Raw genomic sequence first — 23,741 nt, 5'->3', positions numbered from 1 at the left:
ATTTTCTTAATGCCGCTCAGTGATCTTTTTCGGTCTCGGTCCGGGTTCGGGCCGGTTTCGAGCCGGGCTCGGGCCGGGCTCGGGCCTAAGGTAAAGGGGTGGTGGGCCGGGCGGGTAACGTAGATCATTTCTGGGCCCAGGCCCGGCCCGGGTCTCGCCATAAAACGTTTGGTCGGGCTCGGGCGGGCAGTCCAAGGTAAAAACGGGCCCGGGCCGGGCCCGGGCTGAAAAAATCGGCCCGTGCAGTGCTCTAGGTGTGTCGATCGACTCCGGCCTGCTTGTGCGTTGCACGGATGGCGACGCGTTGCTCAGACGCTTTGCTTGATTTTGAGTCGGAGTACACACGTTGCACAGCGACGTCAAGTGTTGTCCAGCACAGTGGGCACATTGCAACTTCCGGGCGCTTCGGCATTCACTGGCAACGTGGTTGCGCTTGGCGCAGTGGAAGCAACGCCGGCGCGCCCAAAGCTTCCTGCGTTTTGTTTGTGAAGTCAGCGACGTGGAGCATTCCTGAACTGTGTGGTCTGACGCGTTGCACAGGAGGTAAGGACGCGTGTACGGCGTTCTTAATTCAATTGAAATAGCCGCTGCAGAGGGCGGGTTTAGCTCCAGAGGTCGTGATTCACGTTGATGAAGCCGCTGGCTTGCAGGTGGCTTCCCTCGCCTCGACTTGAATTCGCAGGAAGGTCATCAGCTGTTTGAGTTGCTGGAACTTGTCTCCTGTAACCGCTGCCGTGTCATCGTTGTTCGACGAAGAAGCCTCCTTCAGCCGCTGCCGGTACAGGATGCCAAGGTCAGGCGGTAAGGCCTTCATGAGGACGCGTCGCAGAACAGCAGCATAATCATCTGGTGAAACGCCAAGGCCCTCTAGTGCGATTGTGCGGAAAGTGATGTCGTCATAAAGATTTCGAAGCTTATCTAGATCGGCGGAATTACGGTATAGGTGCCATTGCGAGTAGGTGGTCCAGATGGTCATCGACCAGCATGTCGCGATGGCCGAACCGGTCAGACAGCACCTTGATGGCGACATCGTAGTTTGCTTCGGCGAGGTGGATACCCTCGATTGCTTTTTTAGCTGACCCGGACGTGTACGTCAGCAGACATTTAAATTTGTCTATCTTCGATAGCGAGTCATTGCTGTGAATGCTTGCCTGGTACTGGTCCCAAAAGCCTTGCCAGTCGCGTCGCTCCCCAGAAAAGCTCGGGATGTGCAGCTTTGGCCGGGCAACGCGGGAGAAAGACGCTGCGGGCGACACTCCGGGCGCGGCGGAAGGCGCAGCTGGATACGGTGGCGAGGCAAGTTGCGCGGTAGGACCAGCAAGGATCGGTGGACGCGGCTCGGTAGCGAGGCGGTCGCTTGTCTTGGTGAAGCTAACCTTCTGTTCATATTCGAAAGCTGTGGTCAGGTCTGCCTCCAGGTCTGCATCCGTGAGCGTATCTTGTATTGCGCGGTCGAACTCGACGAGCTCCGCCTGCTTCGCCAAGACGAGCTCGAGGTGCGGGTGCAGCACCCGCACATGGGTGGCCTCATCTGACAGCAGGGCGTTGCTCGTAGAAATGGCCTTGGTGATGGCCCTCTGGACGAAGCCACGCTTAGAGCGTAGTTGCTACATTGCCGAAACGCGATGGCCAGACGACAGGGTGAGTTTCGGCACCAACTTTTAGCAAAATAACGACGGGGATTAGACCCGGACCCGGACGTCTGACTCGTTCATCCTCTGGTAACAACTGAGCGAGCAGCGCCCGTGGCCACTGCGCGTGCTCGGAGCACCTTCTTCTTTATTTGCAACAGCCTCAACACCTCAAATCAATTCATAAGTAGCAGACGCACGATGCAATTAAGCTTGCAACCTAAGCCGCGCGCTGTATAATTGCTGCGGGACATACATAAGTCGTGCTGCTAGGAACACATTGCAAGCTTCAGCTCGGCTAAATATGGACAGCAGCCGCCCCTGCCAGTTGTTAATTTACGTTGCACTTCTGCAACTTCTGCTGACCAGTGAGGATTACTATTACGATATTGAGCGAGAGGTACACCTAAGTACTTGAAGTCCTGTCTCCACTGAATACCTGGGAAGTCAGTTGACATCGTACACCATAGACTGAACCAAACCCTGAACTCTTCTCAACGTTAACTGCTGCACCGGAAGCTGAACAAAACTGCTGTGGTATGACAAGGGCTTTTCTTGTCTACGCTTTTCTTGTCAGCACAGAAGAAGGCTATGTCATCTGCATTAGTGATGATGATGTTTGGTGTTTTATGGCGCAAGGGCCAGTCATCTGCATAAGTAAGTACACGAACCTCAGTGGATGAAAATGTGAACCCGTGAAAGCTATGATCCTTCAGAATTCGAGGGCAAAGCGGTTCCAAGTACAAAGTGAATAACAGAGGAGATAAAGAACAACCTTGGCTTACCGACGCCCTGAGGTAGATGGATTCGCATATATAATCATTAACACACCTTGTTGTGCAATTAGTATAACAGAACAGATGGTGATGGATTTAAAAAGACCAGACACAATATTTATGTGCTCTAACACACGAAATAAGAAGCAGTGATTAACTCTATCAAATGCTTTTGCCGAATCAACCTGAAATATTGTGGCCCGACCTACACTTTCTGCTACACGCTAGCACAGACCGCGCAACGTGTATATTTGTCTGGATTGAACTTCCTCTAATGCCACTTGTTTGATGGTCTCCAACAACTGAAAGAATTACTCCTTGAAGGTGACTATAGCTAATATATCCGCAAATATTTTATAACCAACTTTCAAAGTTATATATGGGGCGATATCCCTCAACTTCCTGCAATTTAGTTGCATCACTGCTTTTTGCGATAAGTACTGTGGGCCCTTGATAGAGAGTGGTGGGCAGGTATCCCATTATGTAAGCTTCTTCATACACATTAATCAGAAAGGGAGCCAATATAGAGCAAAAACACCGATAAAATTCTGCGCTCACGTCGTGAGGCCCACGAGGTATGCCTTTAGCTGAAGCAACAGTTGCTTCAACTTCTGCGATGCATATGTCTCTATCAAGATCATCATATTCTTCTTGACTGAGGTGTGACAGCAACGACACAATTTTTTTTCAGTTTCAGATTCACTAATAATTAATTTATGACATTGAAACATATTCTCATAAGGGTCAGCGAACGCTTTCATTGTTCTAGCCTGGTCATTAACAATCGTCCCGGCATACTCTATCTCGAGCACTTGCTTCCATAGAGCATGCCGACGCTCATCAACAAACGAACGACTACAAGGCTGTTGCTCTAAATACCGACGAGTACGCGCATGGACTTGGGCACCTCTGTATCTCCCAGTGTCCATTGCCAGCATTTGTGCCTTAACGTTGTAAAGGTCTTCAATGTACTTGCCAGGATGCAGTTCGTGTAACTGGTCTGGCAACTTACACAACTCTTTATATTTTCCTTTTTTCTCAAAATACAATATGGAAACTTCTTCAAAGGCTATTTTAACTCCTTGCTTAAATATATCCCCCTGCGCCAAGAGAGACAAAGAACTGTAACTTGATACTTCGATGAGAATTTCCAGGATGCTCTTGAGAAAAGGCTCATCTGAGAGTACCAGATTAATAACTTTCCATAAATTCCAGCTCATCCGCGAACTTTGAAATTGCCCAGTTGCTGAAACAAAACGACACCAAACAATCATCACTGAAGACCACAGGGTGCACATTGTAGCCGTATAGTCTAGGAAGGACAGTTAAGGACACATACATCCGGTCAAGCCTTGCATGAGAAAGTGCGTGTATCGATATGGGGCTTTTTCATGATCGCCTGCATGAACAAGCTGATAATCACGTTATGACATTCAAAACGTCAACACTGCTATCATGGTGTTGCCTTGCAGACGGCCGCTCCTGTGCACTACGCACACAGTCATCTAAGACAACCGATACACGATCAGTGCGTAAATGCTGGGTTATCGAGAGAAAGCAGCTCTCCCGGTCACGTGCCCTACTCGGCGCATACACAAGGTAGATATACCTGGTAGCGAAGCTTCCATAGAAGCCCATACGTTCAAAACATGGTTGCTTACCGGCGGTTCATGGGGCTTAGCGCCATCTGTGTGAGGAGGGAACACTTCCGGCGGAATAAAAAATAATTTGACGTCATATCCGTCAAAAACAGAAGTGACGTCATTTTGTTCTCATAGGCGCGAAATTTGTTTTCGGAGGCCTGCCATTAGAGCTGTATATTCAAATGCCCCGCCATTCGACTTCGTGGGCGTTCCGAGTTTTCAGCGCGAAAAGCGATGCCGGAAAAGATCAGCCGTACGGGTGTCGAAATCGCATCGCTGCACAGAACATACTTTCTTTGGAGGCCGACGAACACTTTGGGCGTAGATTGCGTAGAGTGCTCGTCCTTTCGTCGGACGCCAAGCCCGTCGGCCAGCGCGGTTGCACGAAAACAACTAAAGTAAACAAGTATCTCACGGTCGCAACTCACTACTTTTGACTGCACAGGTTAATAAACAATAAAACTACCCGCGTCACCTAATTCAGACAAACGTCGACATGCAACACATGTGACGGGGGCGTATTGTAACAGGTGAACTTTACGAGTGCCCCTTTCCACGCACTCCAAGAGTTGCATGGCATTGCAAGTGATAGTGGCGTCAACGCCCGCCGCTATCGATGGGCGCTCTCACGGTGGACCCTGAAAAAAGGTATATATTGATAATGATCTAGTAAAATACAGTTGTATCTTTTCTCGCCATGCATATATAAAAGGAATTAAGAATTTTATTTTCGTTGAATGAATCTAACTGCGTCTCACTTTAATTTAAAAACGCTTTTTTTCTTTCCCAGTGTATATTCCCTCCAAACATAGTCGCGCTTCAATCGCTGCTCCCATAACCACCCTTGCTGATGTCGGTGACAATTGGTTCTGAACCGCTTTTCGCCCGAAGCTTCGCGACCTATGTGGATCGACCTTGGCATACACGCAAAGAAACTTATAAACTTGGCTTTCCATATTGACGCCCCACCATTATAAAGCGCCCTCCTCTAAGTACAGTTCCAACACGTTGCATTAATTGCCGCCTTTTCGTCACAAATAACAAACATCCTGCAGTGTCAGCAATAGCGTGGCTGACACTTCAGACTCCGAAAGATGTGGAGCTACCGAAGCCGCTGTGTGGTCATCGGATTAAATTTTTGTTTCCTGAATTGCAATCATGTCTAACGCTCGGCTGCGCAGCAGGTGTAACAGCTGACCTTTCCGTCGCTTACTGCGTAAGCCATAGACATTCAGTGTTCCAAACGTTAAGGGAAGGGCACCCGCTGTGACTAACTAAGGGGCAGCGCCTACACGCTATAGTGCTGATGCCTTTGTTTTGACTGTCCCGTTGGCAGACGTGCTTCTCTAGTTGCAATATTAACCACTGTCTCAAAACTGTTCCGGTCTTTGACAAATTATTTTTGGGGATTTTGGCATTTTAAAGGGCCGATTCTTGTGCACGTTAGGTACATTCGGCTCTAACCTTTAGTATTTAACAGCCACTTCGTAAAGGGCCCCTAAACTACCTCGGATAATTTTTAAAGATTTCAAGTAAACACGCGCATCGAGTTCAGAATGCCGTCACGATGATCGATGCCAAACGCTGCAGCGTTACGCGCCGCGGGTGCGCCACAAAATCAAAAATTGAAGGACACTTTGTGAATTCCAAAGTGTGTTCGGGGAAAGCCTGTGCTCATTCGACTGACTACCGCCGCATGCGCATTCGCTCATTCTTCTTCTGGCGTTTGGTATCAGGGAAATCCACATTCTTGGGGCGCTTCTCCGAACCGCTTGCCGTGGAATCATCACCGGGCCGCTTGGGAGCCATCCAACTCGAGTGCTGCAACGAGGCGTCTGACGCCACGCGCGCCGCTGTGCCATAACGTGATGGCTGAGAGTGTAAGGGGGGAGAGGTCACAGCTGTGGCGGCGCAACTGTTGCTTTGCGCCACTGTGTCATCACGTGATTGCTGAGAGAGTGTGAGGGGGAGAGGCCATAGCTGGTACCGTTCCAGGGCACGGACGGACGGACGGTCGGCGCCGAGAGTGTGAGCCATTAAAGGCTTTCGCCTTAAAAAACAATGACGTGCTCCTCTCCGCGCCTTTCTGGTATCCCCAGTGGTCGTCGTGATGTCACCGGGGTGCATCTGGTGATGTCAACAGCGGCGACGATGTCGACGGGTCGAGCAAGAACCTACGACTTCCGGTTAGTCTGCTAGCAGGTACGCGCGCTCCCTGCTCTTCCTCGCCGTGTTGCTCGCTTGTGCGCGCTTGCGAATCGGTAATTACAGCCCGCAACGCAAGTGCCAAATCGCTCGCGTTCCAACACAGTCGTGCTTAGCGGTCTGATTAGCTGCGCGAACAGAGTGCGACAGTGTTGGCCTTTCTAGACGTGTGCGCAACACAGGGTCCATAGCGGCACGCTTCACATGAGCACGGGCCGGCACGGAAGCAACAGCGGGTAGCCGAGAAGCGCGGAGTCGCGGGCCCGTCCACGTTACCAGCACGGTAACTCGCCGCACGCCGTTCGGCAATCGCGGGCCACCGTTCGACGGCGGTATTTATCGCGAACGGCGAGATTTCCTTGCTGTAGATAGGATGAGACAGGAACCCATTTGTGCGGCAGCCTCACCGCCGCTGATCGCTCGACGGCGCCGATATCGTCGCTAGGCCTTTTCCGGTTCACTTCAGTGCTAAAGCGGACGGCGCTTCCGAATGAATCGCCGACGCTCAGAAGCTGCAATATTTTCTTACCGTTGTTGTCGCTTTTCGCAATAATTGTACACAAAGAGGAAAATACGCTGATATTAGCGGCGCCGTCGGCTGCGATGCGAGCACAGCACAGCGGTCGTCTGCCGTCGATAGCGGTGCACTGCAGCTGAACCCGACAAGTATCGGCGCTCTCGTTCGTGTTTAACGTTTGACAATGGATTTCTTTTTTCATAAAATGCACAATTTATACATCGTTTCATCTACACTGTAAACGAAAATACCCCCGCATGGGAATTATAACAAGGTGATGTGCCCTATATACTCCCATCCTTGAATATTTACTCCGATGTATGGGAGGAATACAACGGCATTCCCTCGTTTCACTCCGCTCACTACCTGTGGGAGGCTAAGGGCGGACATGACGTGATTTTACTCCGCCTTCAAAATTTTGTTCTCTGCGGGATGTCCGCACAGGGAGTTTTAAAAAACTCCCCCGCCCGAACAGGTTGGTCACGTGGTGCTTCCCATAAGGCTGTGCGCCGCGCGAGCGACCGGCCGCGTTCGGTGGAGTCGGCGGTGCTCATGGCTGACGGTTTGTTTACATCTGTGAACTGTTGTTCCGTGCCAGCGTTTCGCCGATTTTCTTTCTTATACTTCCTTCCAGAAAGTGTTATAGGCCTGTCTGAAGCTCACTTTATCTCATCTTTATGTAGGTTAGCTGTGATCACTCTGCTGGCAGCGATAAATGCAAGAGCAACGATTTCAAGTGCGGAAAAAGGCTTAGGTGTGACCACGAAGCTGTCGGTTGACTCGTGATGTCGGCTCAGGTTTCTGGCTGTGCTTTCCTGTTGCGTCACCTTGACTTGTGTTCTTCAGCGCGTGACATACCACTTTTATGTCCTTTTGAGTATATGCTGGCAAAGTCCGGTGTAAAGTGCCGCGTATAGCAATGGCAACAGCAGCCACTGTTCGAGGGACCACGTCCGTGATAGCCGCACATGAATGCCATATTCCGACTTCGTTACTGTGCTGCCAGTAAGCAAGACCGTGGTGCAAGCAATTATTTTTATGAACCTGTGTACGGATATCCTCGCCCAGGAAATACGGTAGGACGTAAGTACGTACTGTGAATAAAGCTTCTTACTGAGCGATGTGAATCGAATTGTTATCGCGCAGTTCTGTTTTGATGACGTCGTTGCTTCGGATATTGCATTAACATCATGCTCCATCAAAGATACTGATTTAGGAGCATACCTGCTGGCTCCGAGCGTGAGGATTCGTTTGCGAGATCAGCGATATAGCTCCGTTTCACAACCGAGAGACATTGCTTGGCCGTGGAGCAAGTAGTGCGGTAAAAAAAAAAATGTATGACTACGCAATTTTCGGTGTTACGTGGGCTGCTACGGGTCATGCCCACATGTAATAAATTGTTGTCCCGCCACCATTCTTTCGCACGAAGCTAATTTTGTCATGAAGCACGCGCACGTACATTTTTCTTGCGTACTGTAACTAACGCACTACTTTTTGGCCGCGGACGCCTGCAGTGCGCGAAGTTGCTTCAGCACTCGTAGAATGGCATTCTAATTATGAAAAATTATGCCATGGACGTTGTTTTTTCAATATTCTAAATTAACAGTTCTGTGTGGATTTAGGTTTCATGGTACTTTCAGAGAGGCATATCTCATGTGCGAGCCTGTGAGTCGTAATTCTGAAAACAGTACAGCTGTTCGCTAGGCCGTTCCGAGGCACACATTATCGTGACTATATATATTGGTATAGGGTTGCTTATTGTTGTGTGTCGAGTGTCCGTTGGATGTCCTTCAGAGCTCTTCATCGGGTGTTTCTCAAATGTTTATCTGTTTATGTATGGCTGGCTTGGTCTGTCTGGTCTCGTTCACTTGTTTCGCAGAATTTGGCTTATTTTTGTGCGTATATTTCGGAATTTGACCCGTAGCTGCTACATATAAAATCATCCGCGCAATTTGACGCGATACTTTTTTGTACTCCTAGTGCAGCTCGAAAACCTCCGTACAGCCCGAAATAAAAAATAAAAATGTCAGAAAAAAAAACTCCCCTGGCACCACGCAAAAATTCCGCCCGCACGGACTAAAAATTATACCCCTATCATTCGGAGCATAATAAACTCCTAACCGGGGAGTCGAGAGGACAAGCAGTATACTCCCACCTGAGAGTTATTTCCGTTTACAGTGTAGCGGAAATTACTTTGCTTGGAACAGAAGCTCCAGCCGATGTTTTCATCGCCGGTGGAGGAGGCGCGCAGTTTCACGATCGTCAACTAAGCCGCCAGTCGTGCGGTGGGCGGTGCGCCGGCCGAACTGCCGTCTACTTTGGACACCTCTCGCGCGGCAGACGTTCTACGGCACTAGGGGCCGGTTCACCGTCGGTGTATTTGCCGCTAACCTGGACGTGCCTTAACCGGAAGTGGACAGTGTTTTGAGAAGCGCGTTGGCGATGTCGTATGGCACGTGACATTTGAAGGAGCACTCGGCGAGGAGGAGAGACCGGCCAACGAGGAGAGTAGCGAAGAGCGAAACGAGCGAGGGCCGTGTTTCGATCATCAAACGCGTGTAACTCCGCTATTACGGCACGATTTCGAAAAATTCTCGCGGCTACGTGTTCGTTGTAGACTCGTGCACAACTGCAAAACGACCTCTGGGTGGTTAGGGGCCCTTTAACACCTCTTTCACTAGAATAGCAAGCCCTCCGCCGGTCCAGCTTCTACTGCCGTCAAAGTGTGCTACGGCTCGTATATTCTCCCGCTTGTTTGTACAGGATTCCACCTAGCACATTTGGTGACGAGAAAGTATGCGTGTAAGATGAGTAGCTTTGTACGCATTCTAACCACTGTACTCTGAAGGTAGCGGAAGAGTTGCGGAACAGCGTTCTCTTTATGGATCCGCCTTTCTGCCGTATCTTTAAGGCGGCAAACTGGATTGTTCACGCGTGCGTCAGACGTAGCTTTAGACACTACGTTTAAAAAAAAAAAACATCTGTTATTAACTCGAATTGAAGCCAAGACAAGCCTGTGATCTGAAATTCCGTCCTCCACGTCAAATTTACTCTCAAAAGCGTCCTGCGATAGGGTATCCAATCTATTATACTTTTCGACTTACGTCCTATTCGTGATGGTTTAATTACCTGATGCAAATTATACTTAACAGTGAGCTTTAGCATACTTTTAACGTTATTCCTGTTGGTAGGTTCTGGAATGTACAAATCCGAGTCCCCCCCCCCCCCGTGCTAATTTAAGTCACCAGTAATTATGAGCCGACTTCTTGTGTCTGTTACTACCAGAAAATAATCATCAGGTTTATAAAAAAATCACTAGAGCTAACTGGCGGTCTGTACACGACACCGACTACGATTGTTCTTTCACTAATAAAAACTTGCACCGCACATTTTCAGTCACAGTAATGCACGGCAAGGGCACATATTTTAATGTTTTCTTTATCAGCCAAGCTACGCCGCCCCCTCTCGTTTTTCTATAGCATCGAAGTACATTGTACGAACTATGAAATATATCGGCATCATTAACATCACTTTGCAGCCAAGTTTCAGTTACAGCAAGCCGATCGGGTTCGTGCAATGGGGCTCTTGCCTTGCCCAGGGGGCGCTGCAAAAATGGTGCTAAAAAGCGCCCTCAATCCGAAACTGGGTAGTACCAAGCTCGGTCGTCTGCTTCGGGAAGCGCGTTTACAATATGGACCCGCCACTTTCGGTTGTGTTGTACCACGGCTTGCAGCGAATATCGGGTGCCGAAGATTTTTCCATGGGTGGCATGCTGCGTAAAGGCAAGAAATTATGCAACGCCGAATACGTGTACGCCGTTCAAGAAATAAGCGGCGAAGTTTTAGCGCGGTGTCAATCGCAAGTGAAGCGAGTCACGCACGTATGAAGTTGAACTTCAGGTAAGGTTTGCACGCTGCTAGATTCAGGCGCACAAACGCGAGGAAATGCTTTCTATAAATGAATTCACAGCAACGATAAGCAGACATGTGTACGGAACTGCTCGAGCGCACGACGGTACGCGCCGCGACGGCAGCGGTCTTTCAGCATGCCGCGGTGTACGCACTGCTCGAGCGCACGATCGTACGCGCCGCGACGGCAGCGGTCTTTCGACATGCCGCGAAACGGCGGGCCTCCTGCAATCTTTCTTGACTGCATGCCGCTAGACAAGTAATTATGCCTGCGCTGTAGTAGCGGCCATCTGTCCCTCTAGCAATTGATAAATAAGTGATGCAATGCATATAAGCTCGCAGTAACGTACGTACGTGCGAATCACGCTGCAGCGCGAGCTCGTGCGCTGCTCGCTTGATGTAGCTTTTAATGATAGCGCTCGAACAACGATGTGCTGTAATCAATACTACCTTGCTGTGCTGCCTCAACGTGTTGGCTTGAGGTCAAGGATGAGCACATTCAACTCTAACATGTGCTGCTCGTAGTGGGGTAGTGAATTGTCACCGAATCAGCCCGACCATTTGTGGTCATTTGCACACACCTGGTCACTTCACCACTTCGCACCGGTCGAATTGTTAATTGCCGCTGTGGCCGGGTCTCGAATCGTGAATCACCAGCCATGCCTGCTATTATGTCGGTCTTCCATTTCGCTTACCCAGCGCGACGAACTGCAGTTATCCAGCGCGCCCGACGCTCCACTTCGTGAGGCCTTGAAGGAAAACGGTAGAATCAAATGTTGGGATTCAGGCCTTCTTGTTCATGGCAGCCCACGACGCAGCAGTAACGACGGTGACGCTTTTTCGAGGCTGAGCTAGGTCTCTCCGGATCGGCGTCGCCGATGTCTTCTGCTTCCAGCATTAGGTCCCACGGCACACGGAGAGTCCGTTTTCGTATAACTATAGGCTGCGGCCAGCTCGCAGCCTGGTCGCCATGGTCTGTGGAAAGTGACGAGCCTTTTCGCACTCGAAACAGGGCAGAAAGAAGTGCGAATCGACGCAAAACGCGGGCTAGAAACATGCTTCGCCACAGCCAGGGCTCAATACTATCCAAGCTGGTACTACCCAGATGACGCTTTTCGCCGCCACTAGGCGCCGCTACTATACCTCAAACTCCAGCGCAAGACGCCCATATAGTCATGCATTCTAGTTCACTAACTTTATTAAGGACACTTCGCGAATTTACATTTATCAATGTGATTTCTTCACCTCTTTGGCGTCAGTGGTCTTGTGGCGAACCAGACGCCTCAAACCTGTCCATTCTCACACGTGCGTTCGATTCCATGTCCCAAGTGGAAACTGCATTATTGATAAATAGTTTATCGCGAACAAGCTTCACTTTCGCGCCACTGCGCTTATCATTCTGTGCGGGAGGCCAAAGCAACCTTCTTTTATCAAGAGTTTCATGCAAGAAGTCATGCGACGCCCTTGGTTCCTTTCATCTTTTTACAGTTTCTGAATATAAAGGATAACTGCGAGCCAGAATGAATAACCTGGTCGCGTTCGGTGTCCCAGATGGCAGCTCGGAAACGCAGAATGAAAGCAAGGATAAAATTTTGAGACATATTTGCTGGCTGTCTCAGCGTAACAGTATAATCTGTGGAAAGGATTCACAGACGGCCTAAAAAGAGCGTGATCGTCCTAGACGGATCGCTATGGGGTATGATTAGAACGAAAAGGTAGCCATATTCAGAATCATTTTCTTAAATTTTTGTGCGCAAACAAACAGGGACGAAGAAAAAGGAGACACAAGGACGAGCGCTTTCTAACAACTGACTTTTATTATGGAAGAACCACCGGCTTAAATACCCACAGATCTGCGCGATCCTATCAATAGAACACATCAAGAGCGCATAAAATAACGCTTGTCATAAAATGTCGCTACGCGGTCAGCATAAAAAGCAGCAATGTTCATAAAACAAGCACGAAAGGCGAAAATGCAACAGTCATCCTTCTGTTTCATTGTTAGATAAAGAGAATTCGCTCTTGTCATCATATCCTTAACGCATTTTCGCCTTTTGTGCTTGTTTTATGAACATTAGTGCTTTTTATGCTGACCGGGTAGCGACATTTTATGACAAGCGTTATTTTATGCGCTCTTGATGTGTTCTATTGACAGGATCGCGCAGATCTGTGGGTATTTAAGTCGGTGGTTCTTCCATAATAAAAATCAGTTGTTAGAAAGCGCTCGTCCTTGTGTCTCCTTTTTCTTCGTCCCTGTTTGTTTGCGCACAAAAATTTAAGAAAATGATTCTGAATATGGCTACCTTTTCGTTCTAATCATACCCCATAGCGATCCGTCTAGGACGATCACGCTCTTTTTAGGCCGTCTGTGAATCCTTTCCACAGATTATATTGTTACGCTGAGACAGCCAGCAAATATGTCTCAAAATTTTATCCTTGCTTTCATTCTGCGTTTCCGAGCTGCCATCTGGGACACCGAACGCGACCAGGTTATTCATTCTGGCTCTAGCTTCCATTTCATTTAACCACTGCTGTTGTGAATCACGCGCTCGATGCCTTGAATAGTTATTTCAAGCTTTTACACTTTCGCAGATTGCTGAGAGAAAGTTTTAAGTTCGCCTTCAATGTAAGTCAGCCGAGCTTCCATCTGAGTCTGTTTATCTAAAGTTAACTTGAACACTTGTTCTGTGGTTTTGCCACCATCGAAACGCCTTATCTATCATGCGTGTACTGCAGCTGGAATCCTCTTTCAGGCTTCTCACCACTGCACACGCTGGCCCATTTAGCGGCACGGCCTTAAAGTCCGCGGTCGGTGCGGGTTTCATTCCGCCGAGCATCCGAGAAAGTAAAATAACTTTTTTTGTCATTGTAGACGCGTTATATTCCCAGTGACACAGATACACAAGTTGGCGTCAAAGACGTTCATTGAAGAGCGGCACACATCCACTGATACAAATTGGCGTCAAAGAGGTTCATCGAAGAGCAGCACAGACCGACTGGCACATACACACTGCTCCAAGTCAGCGTCAAAGTGAAGAGCGGTGCACGTATCTAGTCCCTCATCCCCAGTCACTCAGGTCGGCTTCAAGAGGTTCGTTGAAGAATGGCCCATAGATACACAGTGAACCAAGTCGGTCCTGCGGCTGGTTTCGAACCCTGTTCCCTCAGCAAAGCAGCCCGATGCTCTAACCATACAATCATGGACAAACCCGAGACCCAGGTTTGCAGGAAAACGGAACCCATAAAAACTGCACGAGACTTATTTCTCCTGGCTAAAGGCCGTTTCACATGGTGCGATTTTGCACTGCGATTATCGCACCGGAAGTGCGATTTCCGTCGCATGCGACGAAAATCGCAGTCGCAGGGCCGTTTCTGCGATTTTCGGCTGCGACCAACCGGTTGGTCGCAGAGTCGCAACGTCGCAGCAATCGCTGCGATTTTTCCGTCGAAATTGCGCCGAGAGGTATTTCGCGGTCTGTTTTGGAAAATGGCGGCGGTCGCTCAACGCAACGTTTATAGATACTTTTTTGTCTATAAATATTGGATCAACGAGCCTCGAACAGTGCAACTAATTGAGTGGAGCCTTGGATTACGCAATCGGTACGTAACATCAGCACCGACACGCGAATAGTGCAGATAACAACTCGTAGGTCAGATTCGGTTCTGTGATTTCTACGAGTTTGTTGACACGCTACGTTGCTAATCTGGCGACGCTGTTTTTTAGGTTAGCTTCGGGTGCTGATAGTACGTACTTTTGCGTGATTTTCCGTTATTCACACGCGCTGCGAGTTGGTAAATACTACGAGGTGTCCCTCACGGGAAGGCATGGCCTTCGGATGTCGTCCCAATTTTCTGGTTCTGGAGACAACTCGCGATATACGAAAACGCCACAGTTTTATCGCCGTATGCTTTTACGGACGGAACAATTTAAAGAATATGCAACTACGGACAAATGCTGTGGTCGCGCGTATAGCGTGACCAAATGCTTGGTCACGCTATACGCGCGACCATTTAGTTGCAGTTGGTTGGTTAGGGCTTTCATGCGCATTTTCCCCAATGAATTATCTCATTTCAAGGTTCTGTTACTTCCGCTGCGAGACGCAAAGCGAACGTGCAAACTGGATATCGTAATGAATGTTCTGCAATAGCATATTTCACGCTTTGACTGGGAATGAGCAGTATTGCCAATTTATTTTCGAAGCAATATTTAAACAGTTTTTTTCTAATTTTTCTGATGCATCATTTTTCTCCTGAATAAGAAAACCAATAAACATTCAGTGTGTTGCAGACTTTGTATCCTTACTGCATCTGTATTAACCCTCACATTAAAAGGTAATTGCACATTTCGCTTACTTCAATGCATCGAATTACTTTTGTTTATGCTGGTTGTAACATATCGCAGTACTCTAAGAAACTACTTAGCCATAAACATCCTTGCCTTTTCTTGCTTCTCTGTCTCTACTTCCTGTAAAACACATGCAATAATGCGAAAAGCAGGCGAACACCTTGTTTTTATAAGCAGTAGTTAACTCATTAAACAAAAGCAGATCAAAATTGTGCAGTGAAGTCAGCCGGTTGCATTCCTTCGTATGAATGATAGTATCTTTTCAAGTGTGGGTGGGTCTTGCATGTCCACAGCTCATAAAGTGAGGCGTAGGTATAGCCCATCAAGATGGAGGCAATGTTGCTAATGAGTCTGCACTTACATGCATTACTGCATAAACTCGTATAACCATATCCCATCATTACTCAATCGAGCTTGCTCAGTCATATTCACCAAAATTCTACTTATCCGAGCTTGCTCAGACTCATATTCACCAAAATTGTACTTGGCCGAGCTTGATCTGACTAATATTCACAAGGATGCTACTCAGGCAAGCTTGCACCGAGTCATATTCACCAAATATCTACTTAGCCAAGCTTGCTCCAACTTATATTCATCAAAATTCTACTCAGGTGAGCTTGCACTGAGTCATATTCACCAAAAATCTACTTGCCGAGCTTGCTTTGACTCATATTCACTAAAATTATACTTGGATCAGCTTTCCCCGACTACCACATGACAATATTCACTCAAAGTTTACTCAACTGAGCTTGCTATTACTCGTATTCACCAAAATTCGACTCAGTCAGGCTGAAACGAACTCAGACTCACGGTTAGTTCGAAGTCTTAGTGAGCCGACGTTTGAGTGAGTTCACCGAGCTATGTATACATTACATTGTGTGACCTGTGTGGTGAATAAGCGAACATTGCATATGAGTATGTGTTGCATCGGGTGAAATAAGGACAACTGTAAACACTGCAGTTAGTTTTCTAGAGTTCAACTGACCGTTGCGTGAAAGCTTCGCCTCATGTTGATTCAAGCAAGTGCATTGGATCTGCATCATATTTTTTGACAATCCTGCTGTCTGTCCTAACCATTACTGGGTGGCCACATTTTGTACATTTCAACACAAAGTTTAATAAATGACTGTAGTGCAATATATTAAAAAAAAGATTCTTGCATCACTGCACGTATAACAATCAGAACATGACACAAACACATGCACATAAGATGCACACAAACGATAAATACATAAACAGATGGAATCAGATAGCCACCACCTATTGAAAAAAAAAAAAAAGAAAAAGCACAGGACTACGTATAACCATTCCCCTTGCCAGGTACATGGGCTATAGGAGAAACACACGTGCAACCTAGCAGTTACCTCGAGGTAGTAGCTATGGACGCTTTTGCATTCGCAGCTGGCCACTCAACCACTCAAGTGTGTTCAGTGTGCACTTGTACTTAGGCACACTTTTTATTGTCTGTATCTCAAAAATTTATTGTGGCTCCTCAAAATTTTGAGAATGTTTGGATTCTGAGGCTTGCAAAGGTAAATATTTTTATTCCATTTTCGTTCAAGGTGAAGGCTCATACAAAAGATTAGAGATATTGTCAGTGCCCCTCACTTTCTCTCAGAACATAAGTGGTCTGTTATTGAGATACTAGCAGCTTTTCAATAGCAAGAAAGGGAATCAGCTTCCCCTGTTTTCAGCACTGGGTTAATGCAGGCACTTCAGGGAGGCATACAGTTTTGCTATAACAATAGGTTCGGGAATACCAGATTAGACTGTACCTTGACACTTTCCTTGCACTTTCTTATTTTGGTCAAATAACCCAGTTTGAAATGGCTCCAGTTAGCATGCTCTAACATTGGTCTAATATAGGTTAAGAACATGACTAGCTTAACAGACTGGGATGCTGGCTTTCATTTCCAGGAAAGGAATCATAGCACCTGCTCCAGTTGCATATGTTTTTGGTTATCAAGGGTATTCAGGGATATCAGGGTATCAGGATTATTATTATCAGGGATATCAGGTGTTATCAGGGATAACGTGCTGAAGCAGCTAGAAGCACACGCATGCCATTAGCGGATAGTTTCGATAGCTTCTTACCTTACACTTGCCACCATGAATACAAAATTTTAGCGTTCGATTTTGTTATTAAACAAACAAACGTACTCCTAACAAGGTATTTTAATGTTAGCCGTGTGGCTACGCGGCTGCGCTACGTAATGCAGCATATTAACTTAAGCTTCTTGATACAGATTCACAGCACACTAACAGCGCAAGAAACAGGACGAGAAAATAGACGACGCCCATGTCTGCCAGCATGATACGATTCTACGTACACAAGTGACTGCAGCTCCTAAAAAAAATGTGGTGTCGGCTTTTACTCCTTTCGAAATATTCAGAGAGCACTTGTATGAATAATTACAGCACAGGCGCCGAGACGGACGAGCCAGGCTGGCACTAAGATAAACGTTCACAACACAAACTCCATTGCACGTTCAGCAATTACACACAGATCATTTGCGGCTTTGTTCAGGGGCAGACGTGAGCTTTTGGGTTGGTGCTTGCTGCTAAGTTTTGTGCAAGAATATTGCTAGGAGCAGGAACCACTAATGCGCAATCACGAGCAATACACACACACATCCATTTTTCAGAAGCTGACGTTAATCACGGGTAGCGCGAGGGTCTCTGTGTTGACATGACGACTCCGCCGAATCCCGAATACTGCATATGCGATGACAACAGCTATAGGGGCTTGTTGATAGGTCCTCTTGTAATTTGTTTAACCGCAGGTAGAACGACACAGGCATAAAACACACGCGAGACAGCACACAACGCTGAACGACGACCTGCGAACAGCTGTTTACGTCCGCCATTTCTCCTCGTATTGAACTTCACAAACCGCTGTTGCGCACTCCAATACAAACAAAACTTTGAAGCGTTTTTAAATTACAAAACGCACGTATTATTTGATCCTAATAAAGAGAGGTCAATTATATTATAACGCGCACGTCTTTTTCATTACATTAAACGAATTTATGCGGCGTGTGCGACAAAATCTGGCAGCAAGCAACCCTGGGCGTCGCATAATCGCATTGTTGACGTCGCACCATGTGAAATGGCCGTTGCGAATTTCGCATCTGCGAAAATCGCAGCTGCGATAATCGCAGTGCAAAATCGCACCATGTGAAACAGCCTTAAGAGGGCCAAGGCAGCCTCGCCGCCTGCAAGACGCGATTGGGCCCGCGGAGAGTGCATGGTTGTCCAGGGGACGGGGACTCGAAATGATGCTGCCAATGCCGGTATAAGATGGTAAAGCGTGCAGTTCGACAGTGGTCTGTCCACTGTCGCAGCACCGCAGCAATACACGCCAGTTTGACTCTGTCAGCTTGCAACTGCATCGCGTTGTCGGCTGATAACGCGCATTCATGTAGCGCTCAACCAGATGGAAAAGTAGGTCGTATACAGGAGTGAAGGAAAGCCGGACGTTGTCTCGCTGGACGAAAACGTGTGAATTTCGCGAGGTCCTGGCTGACGAAAACCTGGCGAGGGCTCTGCTACCATGGCCGAACGGAATGTAGTGGGATAAACTGCGCCGACGATGAGTAACATAGTATTGCGGGTCCCGTGGAGAATCCGATGACCACGGAGAGAACAAGTTGCCTGGCAACCGCAGGGGAACGCCCTTCATGAGTTATACTGTGGAATGGCCGATATCCACCTTTAGAGCACAACGAATGCCAAGGGAAATAATTGCAACATGTCCACCGTTCCCGTGGCTCATAGGTGTGAAAAGCGCGGCCCTGGGCTGTCGACGCTCTACCATGCCGTCTGCGGAAGTCCAGGAAAGCCACGAAAGCAGTGAGGAGGCTGGATTCAAACTATTTCTCCCGGTATCTGGTAGCAACATTGGGGCAGCCGAAGCGAGCCACTAAGCCGTTGATGAAAACGGCAGCGACAGTGGCTGCTGTTGCGTCCGGTACGGGAAATACCTCTGGCCAACGAGTGAAGCATTCGACACACGTAAGTAGCTAGCAGGCACTCGATGAAGGAATTAGAGGACCCACCAGGTCAAGGTGGACATAGACGAAAATTGTGTCGGGGTACCGGAAAGGAGCGGCCGGCGTGAAGGTGGGTAATTTTCACGCGTTGGCACTGGAGACAAGAGAAGGTTCATCGATGCGCATCTGCGTTCACACTCGGTCAGAAGAAACGGGTAGTGACGAGCTTCTAGGCTGCACAAATGCCTGGGTGGCTCTTGTTGAAAAGGACGACTCAAATATCAGGTGAGATGAGCCACAGATATGGAAGTCTCGCAGGTAAGGAACGCTGTGGAGAAAGGACGCTAGAAGTGGGTGAAGATGACAGACTTGGGTGAGTCACGAAAACGCACAAGTTTAAGGTTAAGTTAGCTGAAGTTTACCGCACAGCCAGGGCTTACCACTCGACTGGGTTTTGCACCAAAGACAGGAACTGACACGGGACAGCGCGTCATCTGGTGCTTTGGGGGTACCGCGTTGGAGGTCGACTGCGAACTCCGGCATGAAACGCCAGTGCCGCAGCTCACGCGCAGTGCAAGAATCAGAATTTAGTGCGAAGGCGAAAGTCAAAGGATTGTGGTCGGTTACGACATGTAATTCGCGTCCTTGGAAACTGCCTGATGGCGAGGCACACAATGAGCAGTTCTCGTCCGAACGTGCTATAACTCGTCTCCGCTAACTTAAGTTTCTCGAACAGGCTGCCAGTCATTGTAGTCCTGCTGTAGAACGGTGCTCACGGGGGCAGAAAGTGAGCGAGGCATAAAGAAGAGATGCCTGGCCCTGCACCACTAATGTATCGCAGGTTGCCCACGAGGACAGTAGAAGCGTCGTTAATGAGGTGGAGGTGAGCGTGGTGCGCAGGATGATGGAGCTTGACGATGTCCGTGAGCACTTGTGTTTACAGCTATCAGTTGGGCGTGTTGGTAAACGTTCATGATGGAAAAAGCGCTACTAAAATGGAGACTTATCAAGAACACTTGATCATGTTCTTGCTAAGTCTCCGTTTCAGTAGCGCTTTTTTTATCATGTATTTTGTACTATTTATTTATTTAGGCTTAGTCTTCCTTTCTTAATTTTCCAAATTATATCATTCGCACACAACAAACTACTACTGTCAATGTAGAAGTAACATCCTTATTCCATTAGAGTGGCATAGTGGTAGGTTTTTTGGCAGCAAGCCTAGTCTATCAGGGGCATAAGCAGGTAATGATGCGGTGATGTCCCAGAAATTCACGGAGCTTCTTCATTAATGTTGGTTACGGGAAGTCATTGATGGCCTTGACTATTTTGTCAAGTGGTTTGATGTCCTGGGGTGTGACAAGGTGGCCCAGGAACTGAACACTTGAAACACCAAAAATACCCTTTTTGGGATTGATGACCAGCCCGTAGGCATAAAGGCGAGCAAAGAAAGCGCGCGAGGACTCTGCGTGGTCACTGCGAGATGAGCTAGCAACCGGCAGCTCATTAAAGTAAGCGAAAACAGTCCAGACCTCTGGTAGCCTCATTGATTCTTCGCTGAAAACTAAGGGCGGAATTCGTTAATCCGAGAGGCATCCGACATACTCGAATAGGCCGGACAGTGTAGTAAAAGCCGTCTTGGGAATGTTAGCTGACTCTGCCGGAATTCGAGGCCAAGCTTTGACGAGGTCGATCTTGGAAAGTGACCTTTGTCGCAGGTGAGGTGTTGTTTCACCGAACGGCCGCGACATTATAATTTGAAAGGTACGGCCAGTTCGCACCTATGTGCCCACAGTGTGGTTATATTCCTGCTTTTGAGGGGGCACTTGCGCTATATCTAGGCATGGTAGCCAGAGGGCACATCAGAAAAATGCCTGATGATTGCTTATTAGTATTTGCTTGCCTGTTGCTCATAAGTGCTGTTTAATGATGATATACGTGCGCGCCTGTTTATTCGCTGTTTGTTCTAATAAAGAAATGTTAGTCCTCGTCTCTCCGTTTGTGCATGCTGCTCTAAATCTGAAATTTAACCAACTCGCCCAACTGTCCACGTTTCTTGCGGTGCCGACTTGCATTATTTTACATTGTTTTTGCGCATTTTCACGCCGTGTTCAAAACTCCTAATTTCCACAGTGGCTACACTTCATTCTGCTGAGATCGCGGGTTCAACTCACCGTCGTAGCTTTCCGGCACGCCGAAATAATCACGCTTTGGGTCAACGAGCCTGAGAAATCGAAAATATTCCGGAGCACTCAACCTGGAACCTCCACTGTGCAAACTGCAAGCATTCAAATAACTATTATTTGGATTTTTCCGTATGCAGGTTAACTCGAACGACACAGCATTTAGCCCGCAAGGAAGTTAAGTAGTACTAACCACGATTGATTCGCGCAAAGAACAATGCGAGCATTTTGCGCTGGAGTGCCGGCCTCCAGTACTGAGGTGGGGCCTTGGCGTTTTGCCGCTTAGGTGGGCACAGCTTGCGTGCCAAACAATCGAGAAGTGCCCACCTGAGTCATGCCAGTAGCGCTCCACGCTGACGACCGCGGCGACGCTGGCCAGGTACGCGACGATCAGCAGGAGGCGCGCCTTGAGAGTCGCCATCCCGGCTGCTGGCACGCCGGCGGCCTTTCTCCTCTTGATAAGCGTGATTGCCCCCCCTCGTGGTAAAAACGCGGAGCTCTATTCACGTGGCCCGTTTTACGGGTCCCCTCCCAAACAGATGTCGCCGCAGAATTTGGCGATGCTCTCAGTTGACTTGATTGTATAACAGCCAGAAATGCGAACGCTTCTTGATCATTTGTTGAAGCGCACATTGCACTGTGTTCAGTTAAGAAATGTGCTTGCGGAGCTGTTTTCAAATAAAGCGACAACACACGGTATTTTCTGTATTGAAGTCTAAGCACTATTATTAACAATAGTTAAGCCCTTTACCATGACAACGCAGCTTCTTTGCGATACCGCGCAAGTGCAACTCGTGACGGGCTTCAAGAGGCGGCGTGGTGCCTTCCATTAAAGCGGATTATACCAAGTGAGTGCCATTTACTGCGAGGAGATGTGCGCGACGGGTTGCATCACTGGGGAGAACTTATATTGCTTGAACTGCGAGTAAACTCTTTGTCTCGCATCTCAAGCACTGCCAGTCGCTAAGCCGTTTTGTGATTGCATTTTAGGATTCCTAGCAACCTTAGTTGATTGCGTGTGGTGTACGGCGCTTGTGTTGCTGCCGTTCGGTGCAACGCCTTTCTCTCACCCGTGAGGCGTTCACCACGTGGCATTATAGCGACAGATAAGAGCAGCGTGATAGTTGCTGCTCTGTTTGTTCACGCATGCAATCTGGTGACGTCAGTAATATTCGGAGGCGCTCTGACATACTTTTTTTTTGTTTTTTGTTGAGCGCGTTGCACTTTGGCGACGGAACATAAGCCAATGGGGTGAAATGTGCAGTGCCGGACTTCTGTTTATCACCTCGAGATCTGAACTGGTAGCTTTGATTGCAGCCAGCGGGATGTTAATTTCCTTTTCTTTTTTCAACATTCATTGTCTTTCCTTTATGACCTTATAATGAAGATTAAGAAGCAGAATATGTCGAAATGACATGGGAGAAAAGAAAGGTAGCCACTCCATCCACTCTTCTCCGTACGATACGATCACAACGTTCTGTGCCTCCGAGGAATGAACGAGCGAGAGCTCAAACGTTTATTCTTCCTTCGATTCGGTGTCTGTCCGTTGCTTGCAGGCCACTTAGATGCATTACCAACTTTTACTTTGTTAATTACTCAATTAACTATTAAATCTAGCAGTTTTTTAAGAAAGACAAATGTCAAGCATGCACACTTGACGCCAGTTTTCTCCCGTATGACAGAGCAGGCAAGGTGGCCTTTGTCAGTTATTTGTGGCGTTGGGCTTTCTGGGGTCGTTTGTCTGTGTACCTCTATTTACTTCAGCATGTTCTTTTTTCTAAAACTGGTATAGTCGCCGTGGACCTTTCGCTTAGCCGCTCATCCAGGTGAAAGACAAGTCCGTTTCCGGCAATCCTTACCCATTGCATGTTGGCTTTATGACTGACAAGTGATGCTGGAAAAACCATTCGGCACCATACAATCAGTGAAGCACGTTAAGGAGGAAATATTCCAGTATTATGCAAGTCCCATTTTAGACACGGGGAGAATGTGACAGTCGGTGTTGCTCGACAATGCTTGCATAGGGAATATCGTTAAAGCTTCCTTTGCGAACCTTCCTGCCCTTTCCTTCACCGTGGCTGCCGTCTTTCCGAATAGCTCACACACACGACAGCATTACCATCTTTACCATCCGTGTCACCTTCCAAGTTCCCCATGTTGCTAGCGAGCAAGCGCTCACGGGCCTTGCTTCTGCAGCTGGTGCACGCTATCATAACACCTTCCTCTTTCCCTGATGCGCACTAGCATTGCTTTGTCTTCTACTTGGCTGTCTCTTGCACTTTTCTGCTTCGCATCATCTCTTTCACATTACTTTTGCATGTTTGTTACTCGCCATTCGCACTGCTTATGCCAACTAGGTCCGGTGCCGCATGGCATGAACTGCATGCCTCATATTCATTATCTACGCTCCCACTCTTCCCCTTCTCCCTGCCCTCCTTCCCTTTTATCTCCCTTCTCGTCGTCCCGCCTTCCCCAGCAGACCTTTGAGGCTTCCTACTGACGACGAACTTTCACACGCAGTACTCTCTCTACCAGGTTGCACTA

The 23,741-nt window shown here is 48.0% G+C and overlaps 1 protein-coding gene across 1 annotated transcript in view; it reads right to left on the bottom strand.

Moving 5' to 3' along the window:
* The window catches only part of LOC119456401 (uncharacterized), an 88,231-nt gene extending 66,519 nt beyond the window's left edge, over window positions 1–21,712 (bottom strand). Inside the window, exon 1 of the mRNA XM_037718133.2 lies at window positions 21,525–21,712. Within this exon, the coding sequence (XP_037574061.1) occupies window positions 21,525–21,618 (94 nt within the window). The 5' untranslated portion in view covers window positions 21,619–21,712. The remainder of the gene's footprint in view (window positions 1–21,524) is intronic.
* Window positions 21,713–23,741: the final 2,029 nt, after the last annotated feature.

This window comes from Dermacentor silvarum, chromosome 1 (assembly GCF_013339745.2).
Source record: "Dermacentor silvarum isolate Dsil-2018 chromosome 1, BIME_Dsil_1.4, whole genome shotgun sequence".
Classification (NCBI taxonomy): Eukaryota; Metazoa; Arthropoda; class Arachnida; order Ixodida; family Ixodidae; genus Dermacentor; species Dermacentor silvarum.
This window is presented reverse-complemented; position numbering and strand designations above follow the sequence as displayed.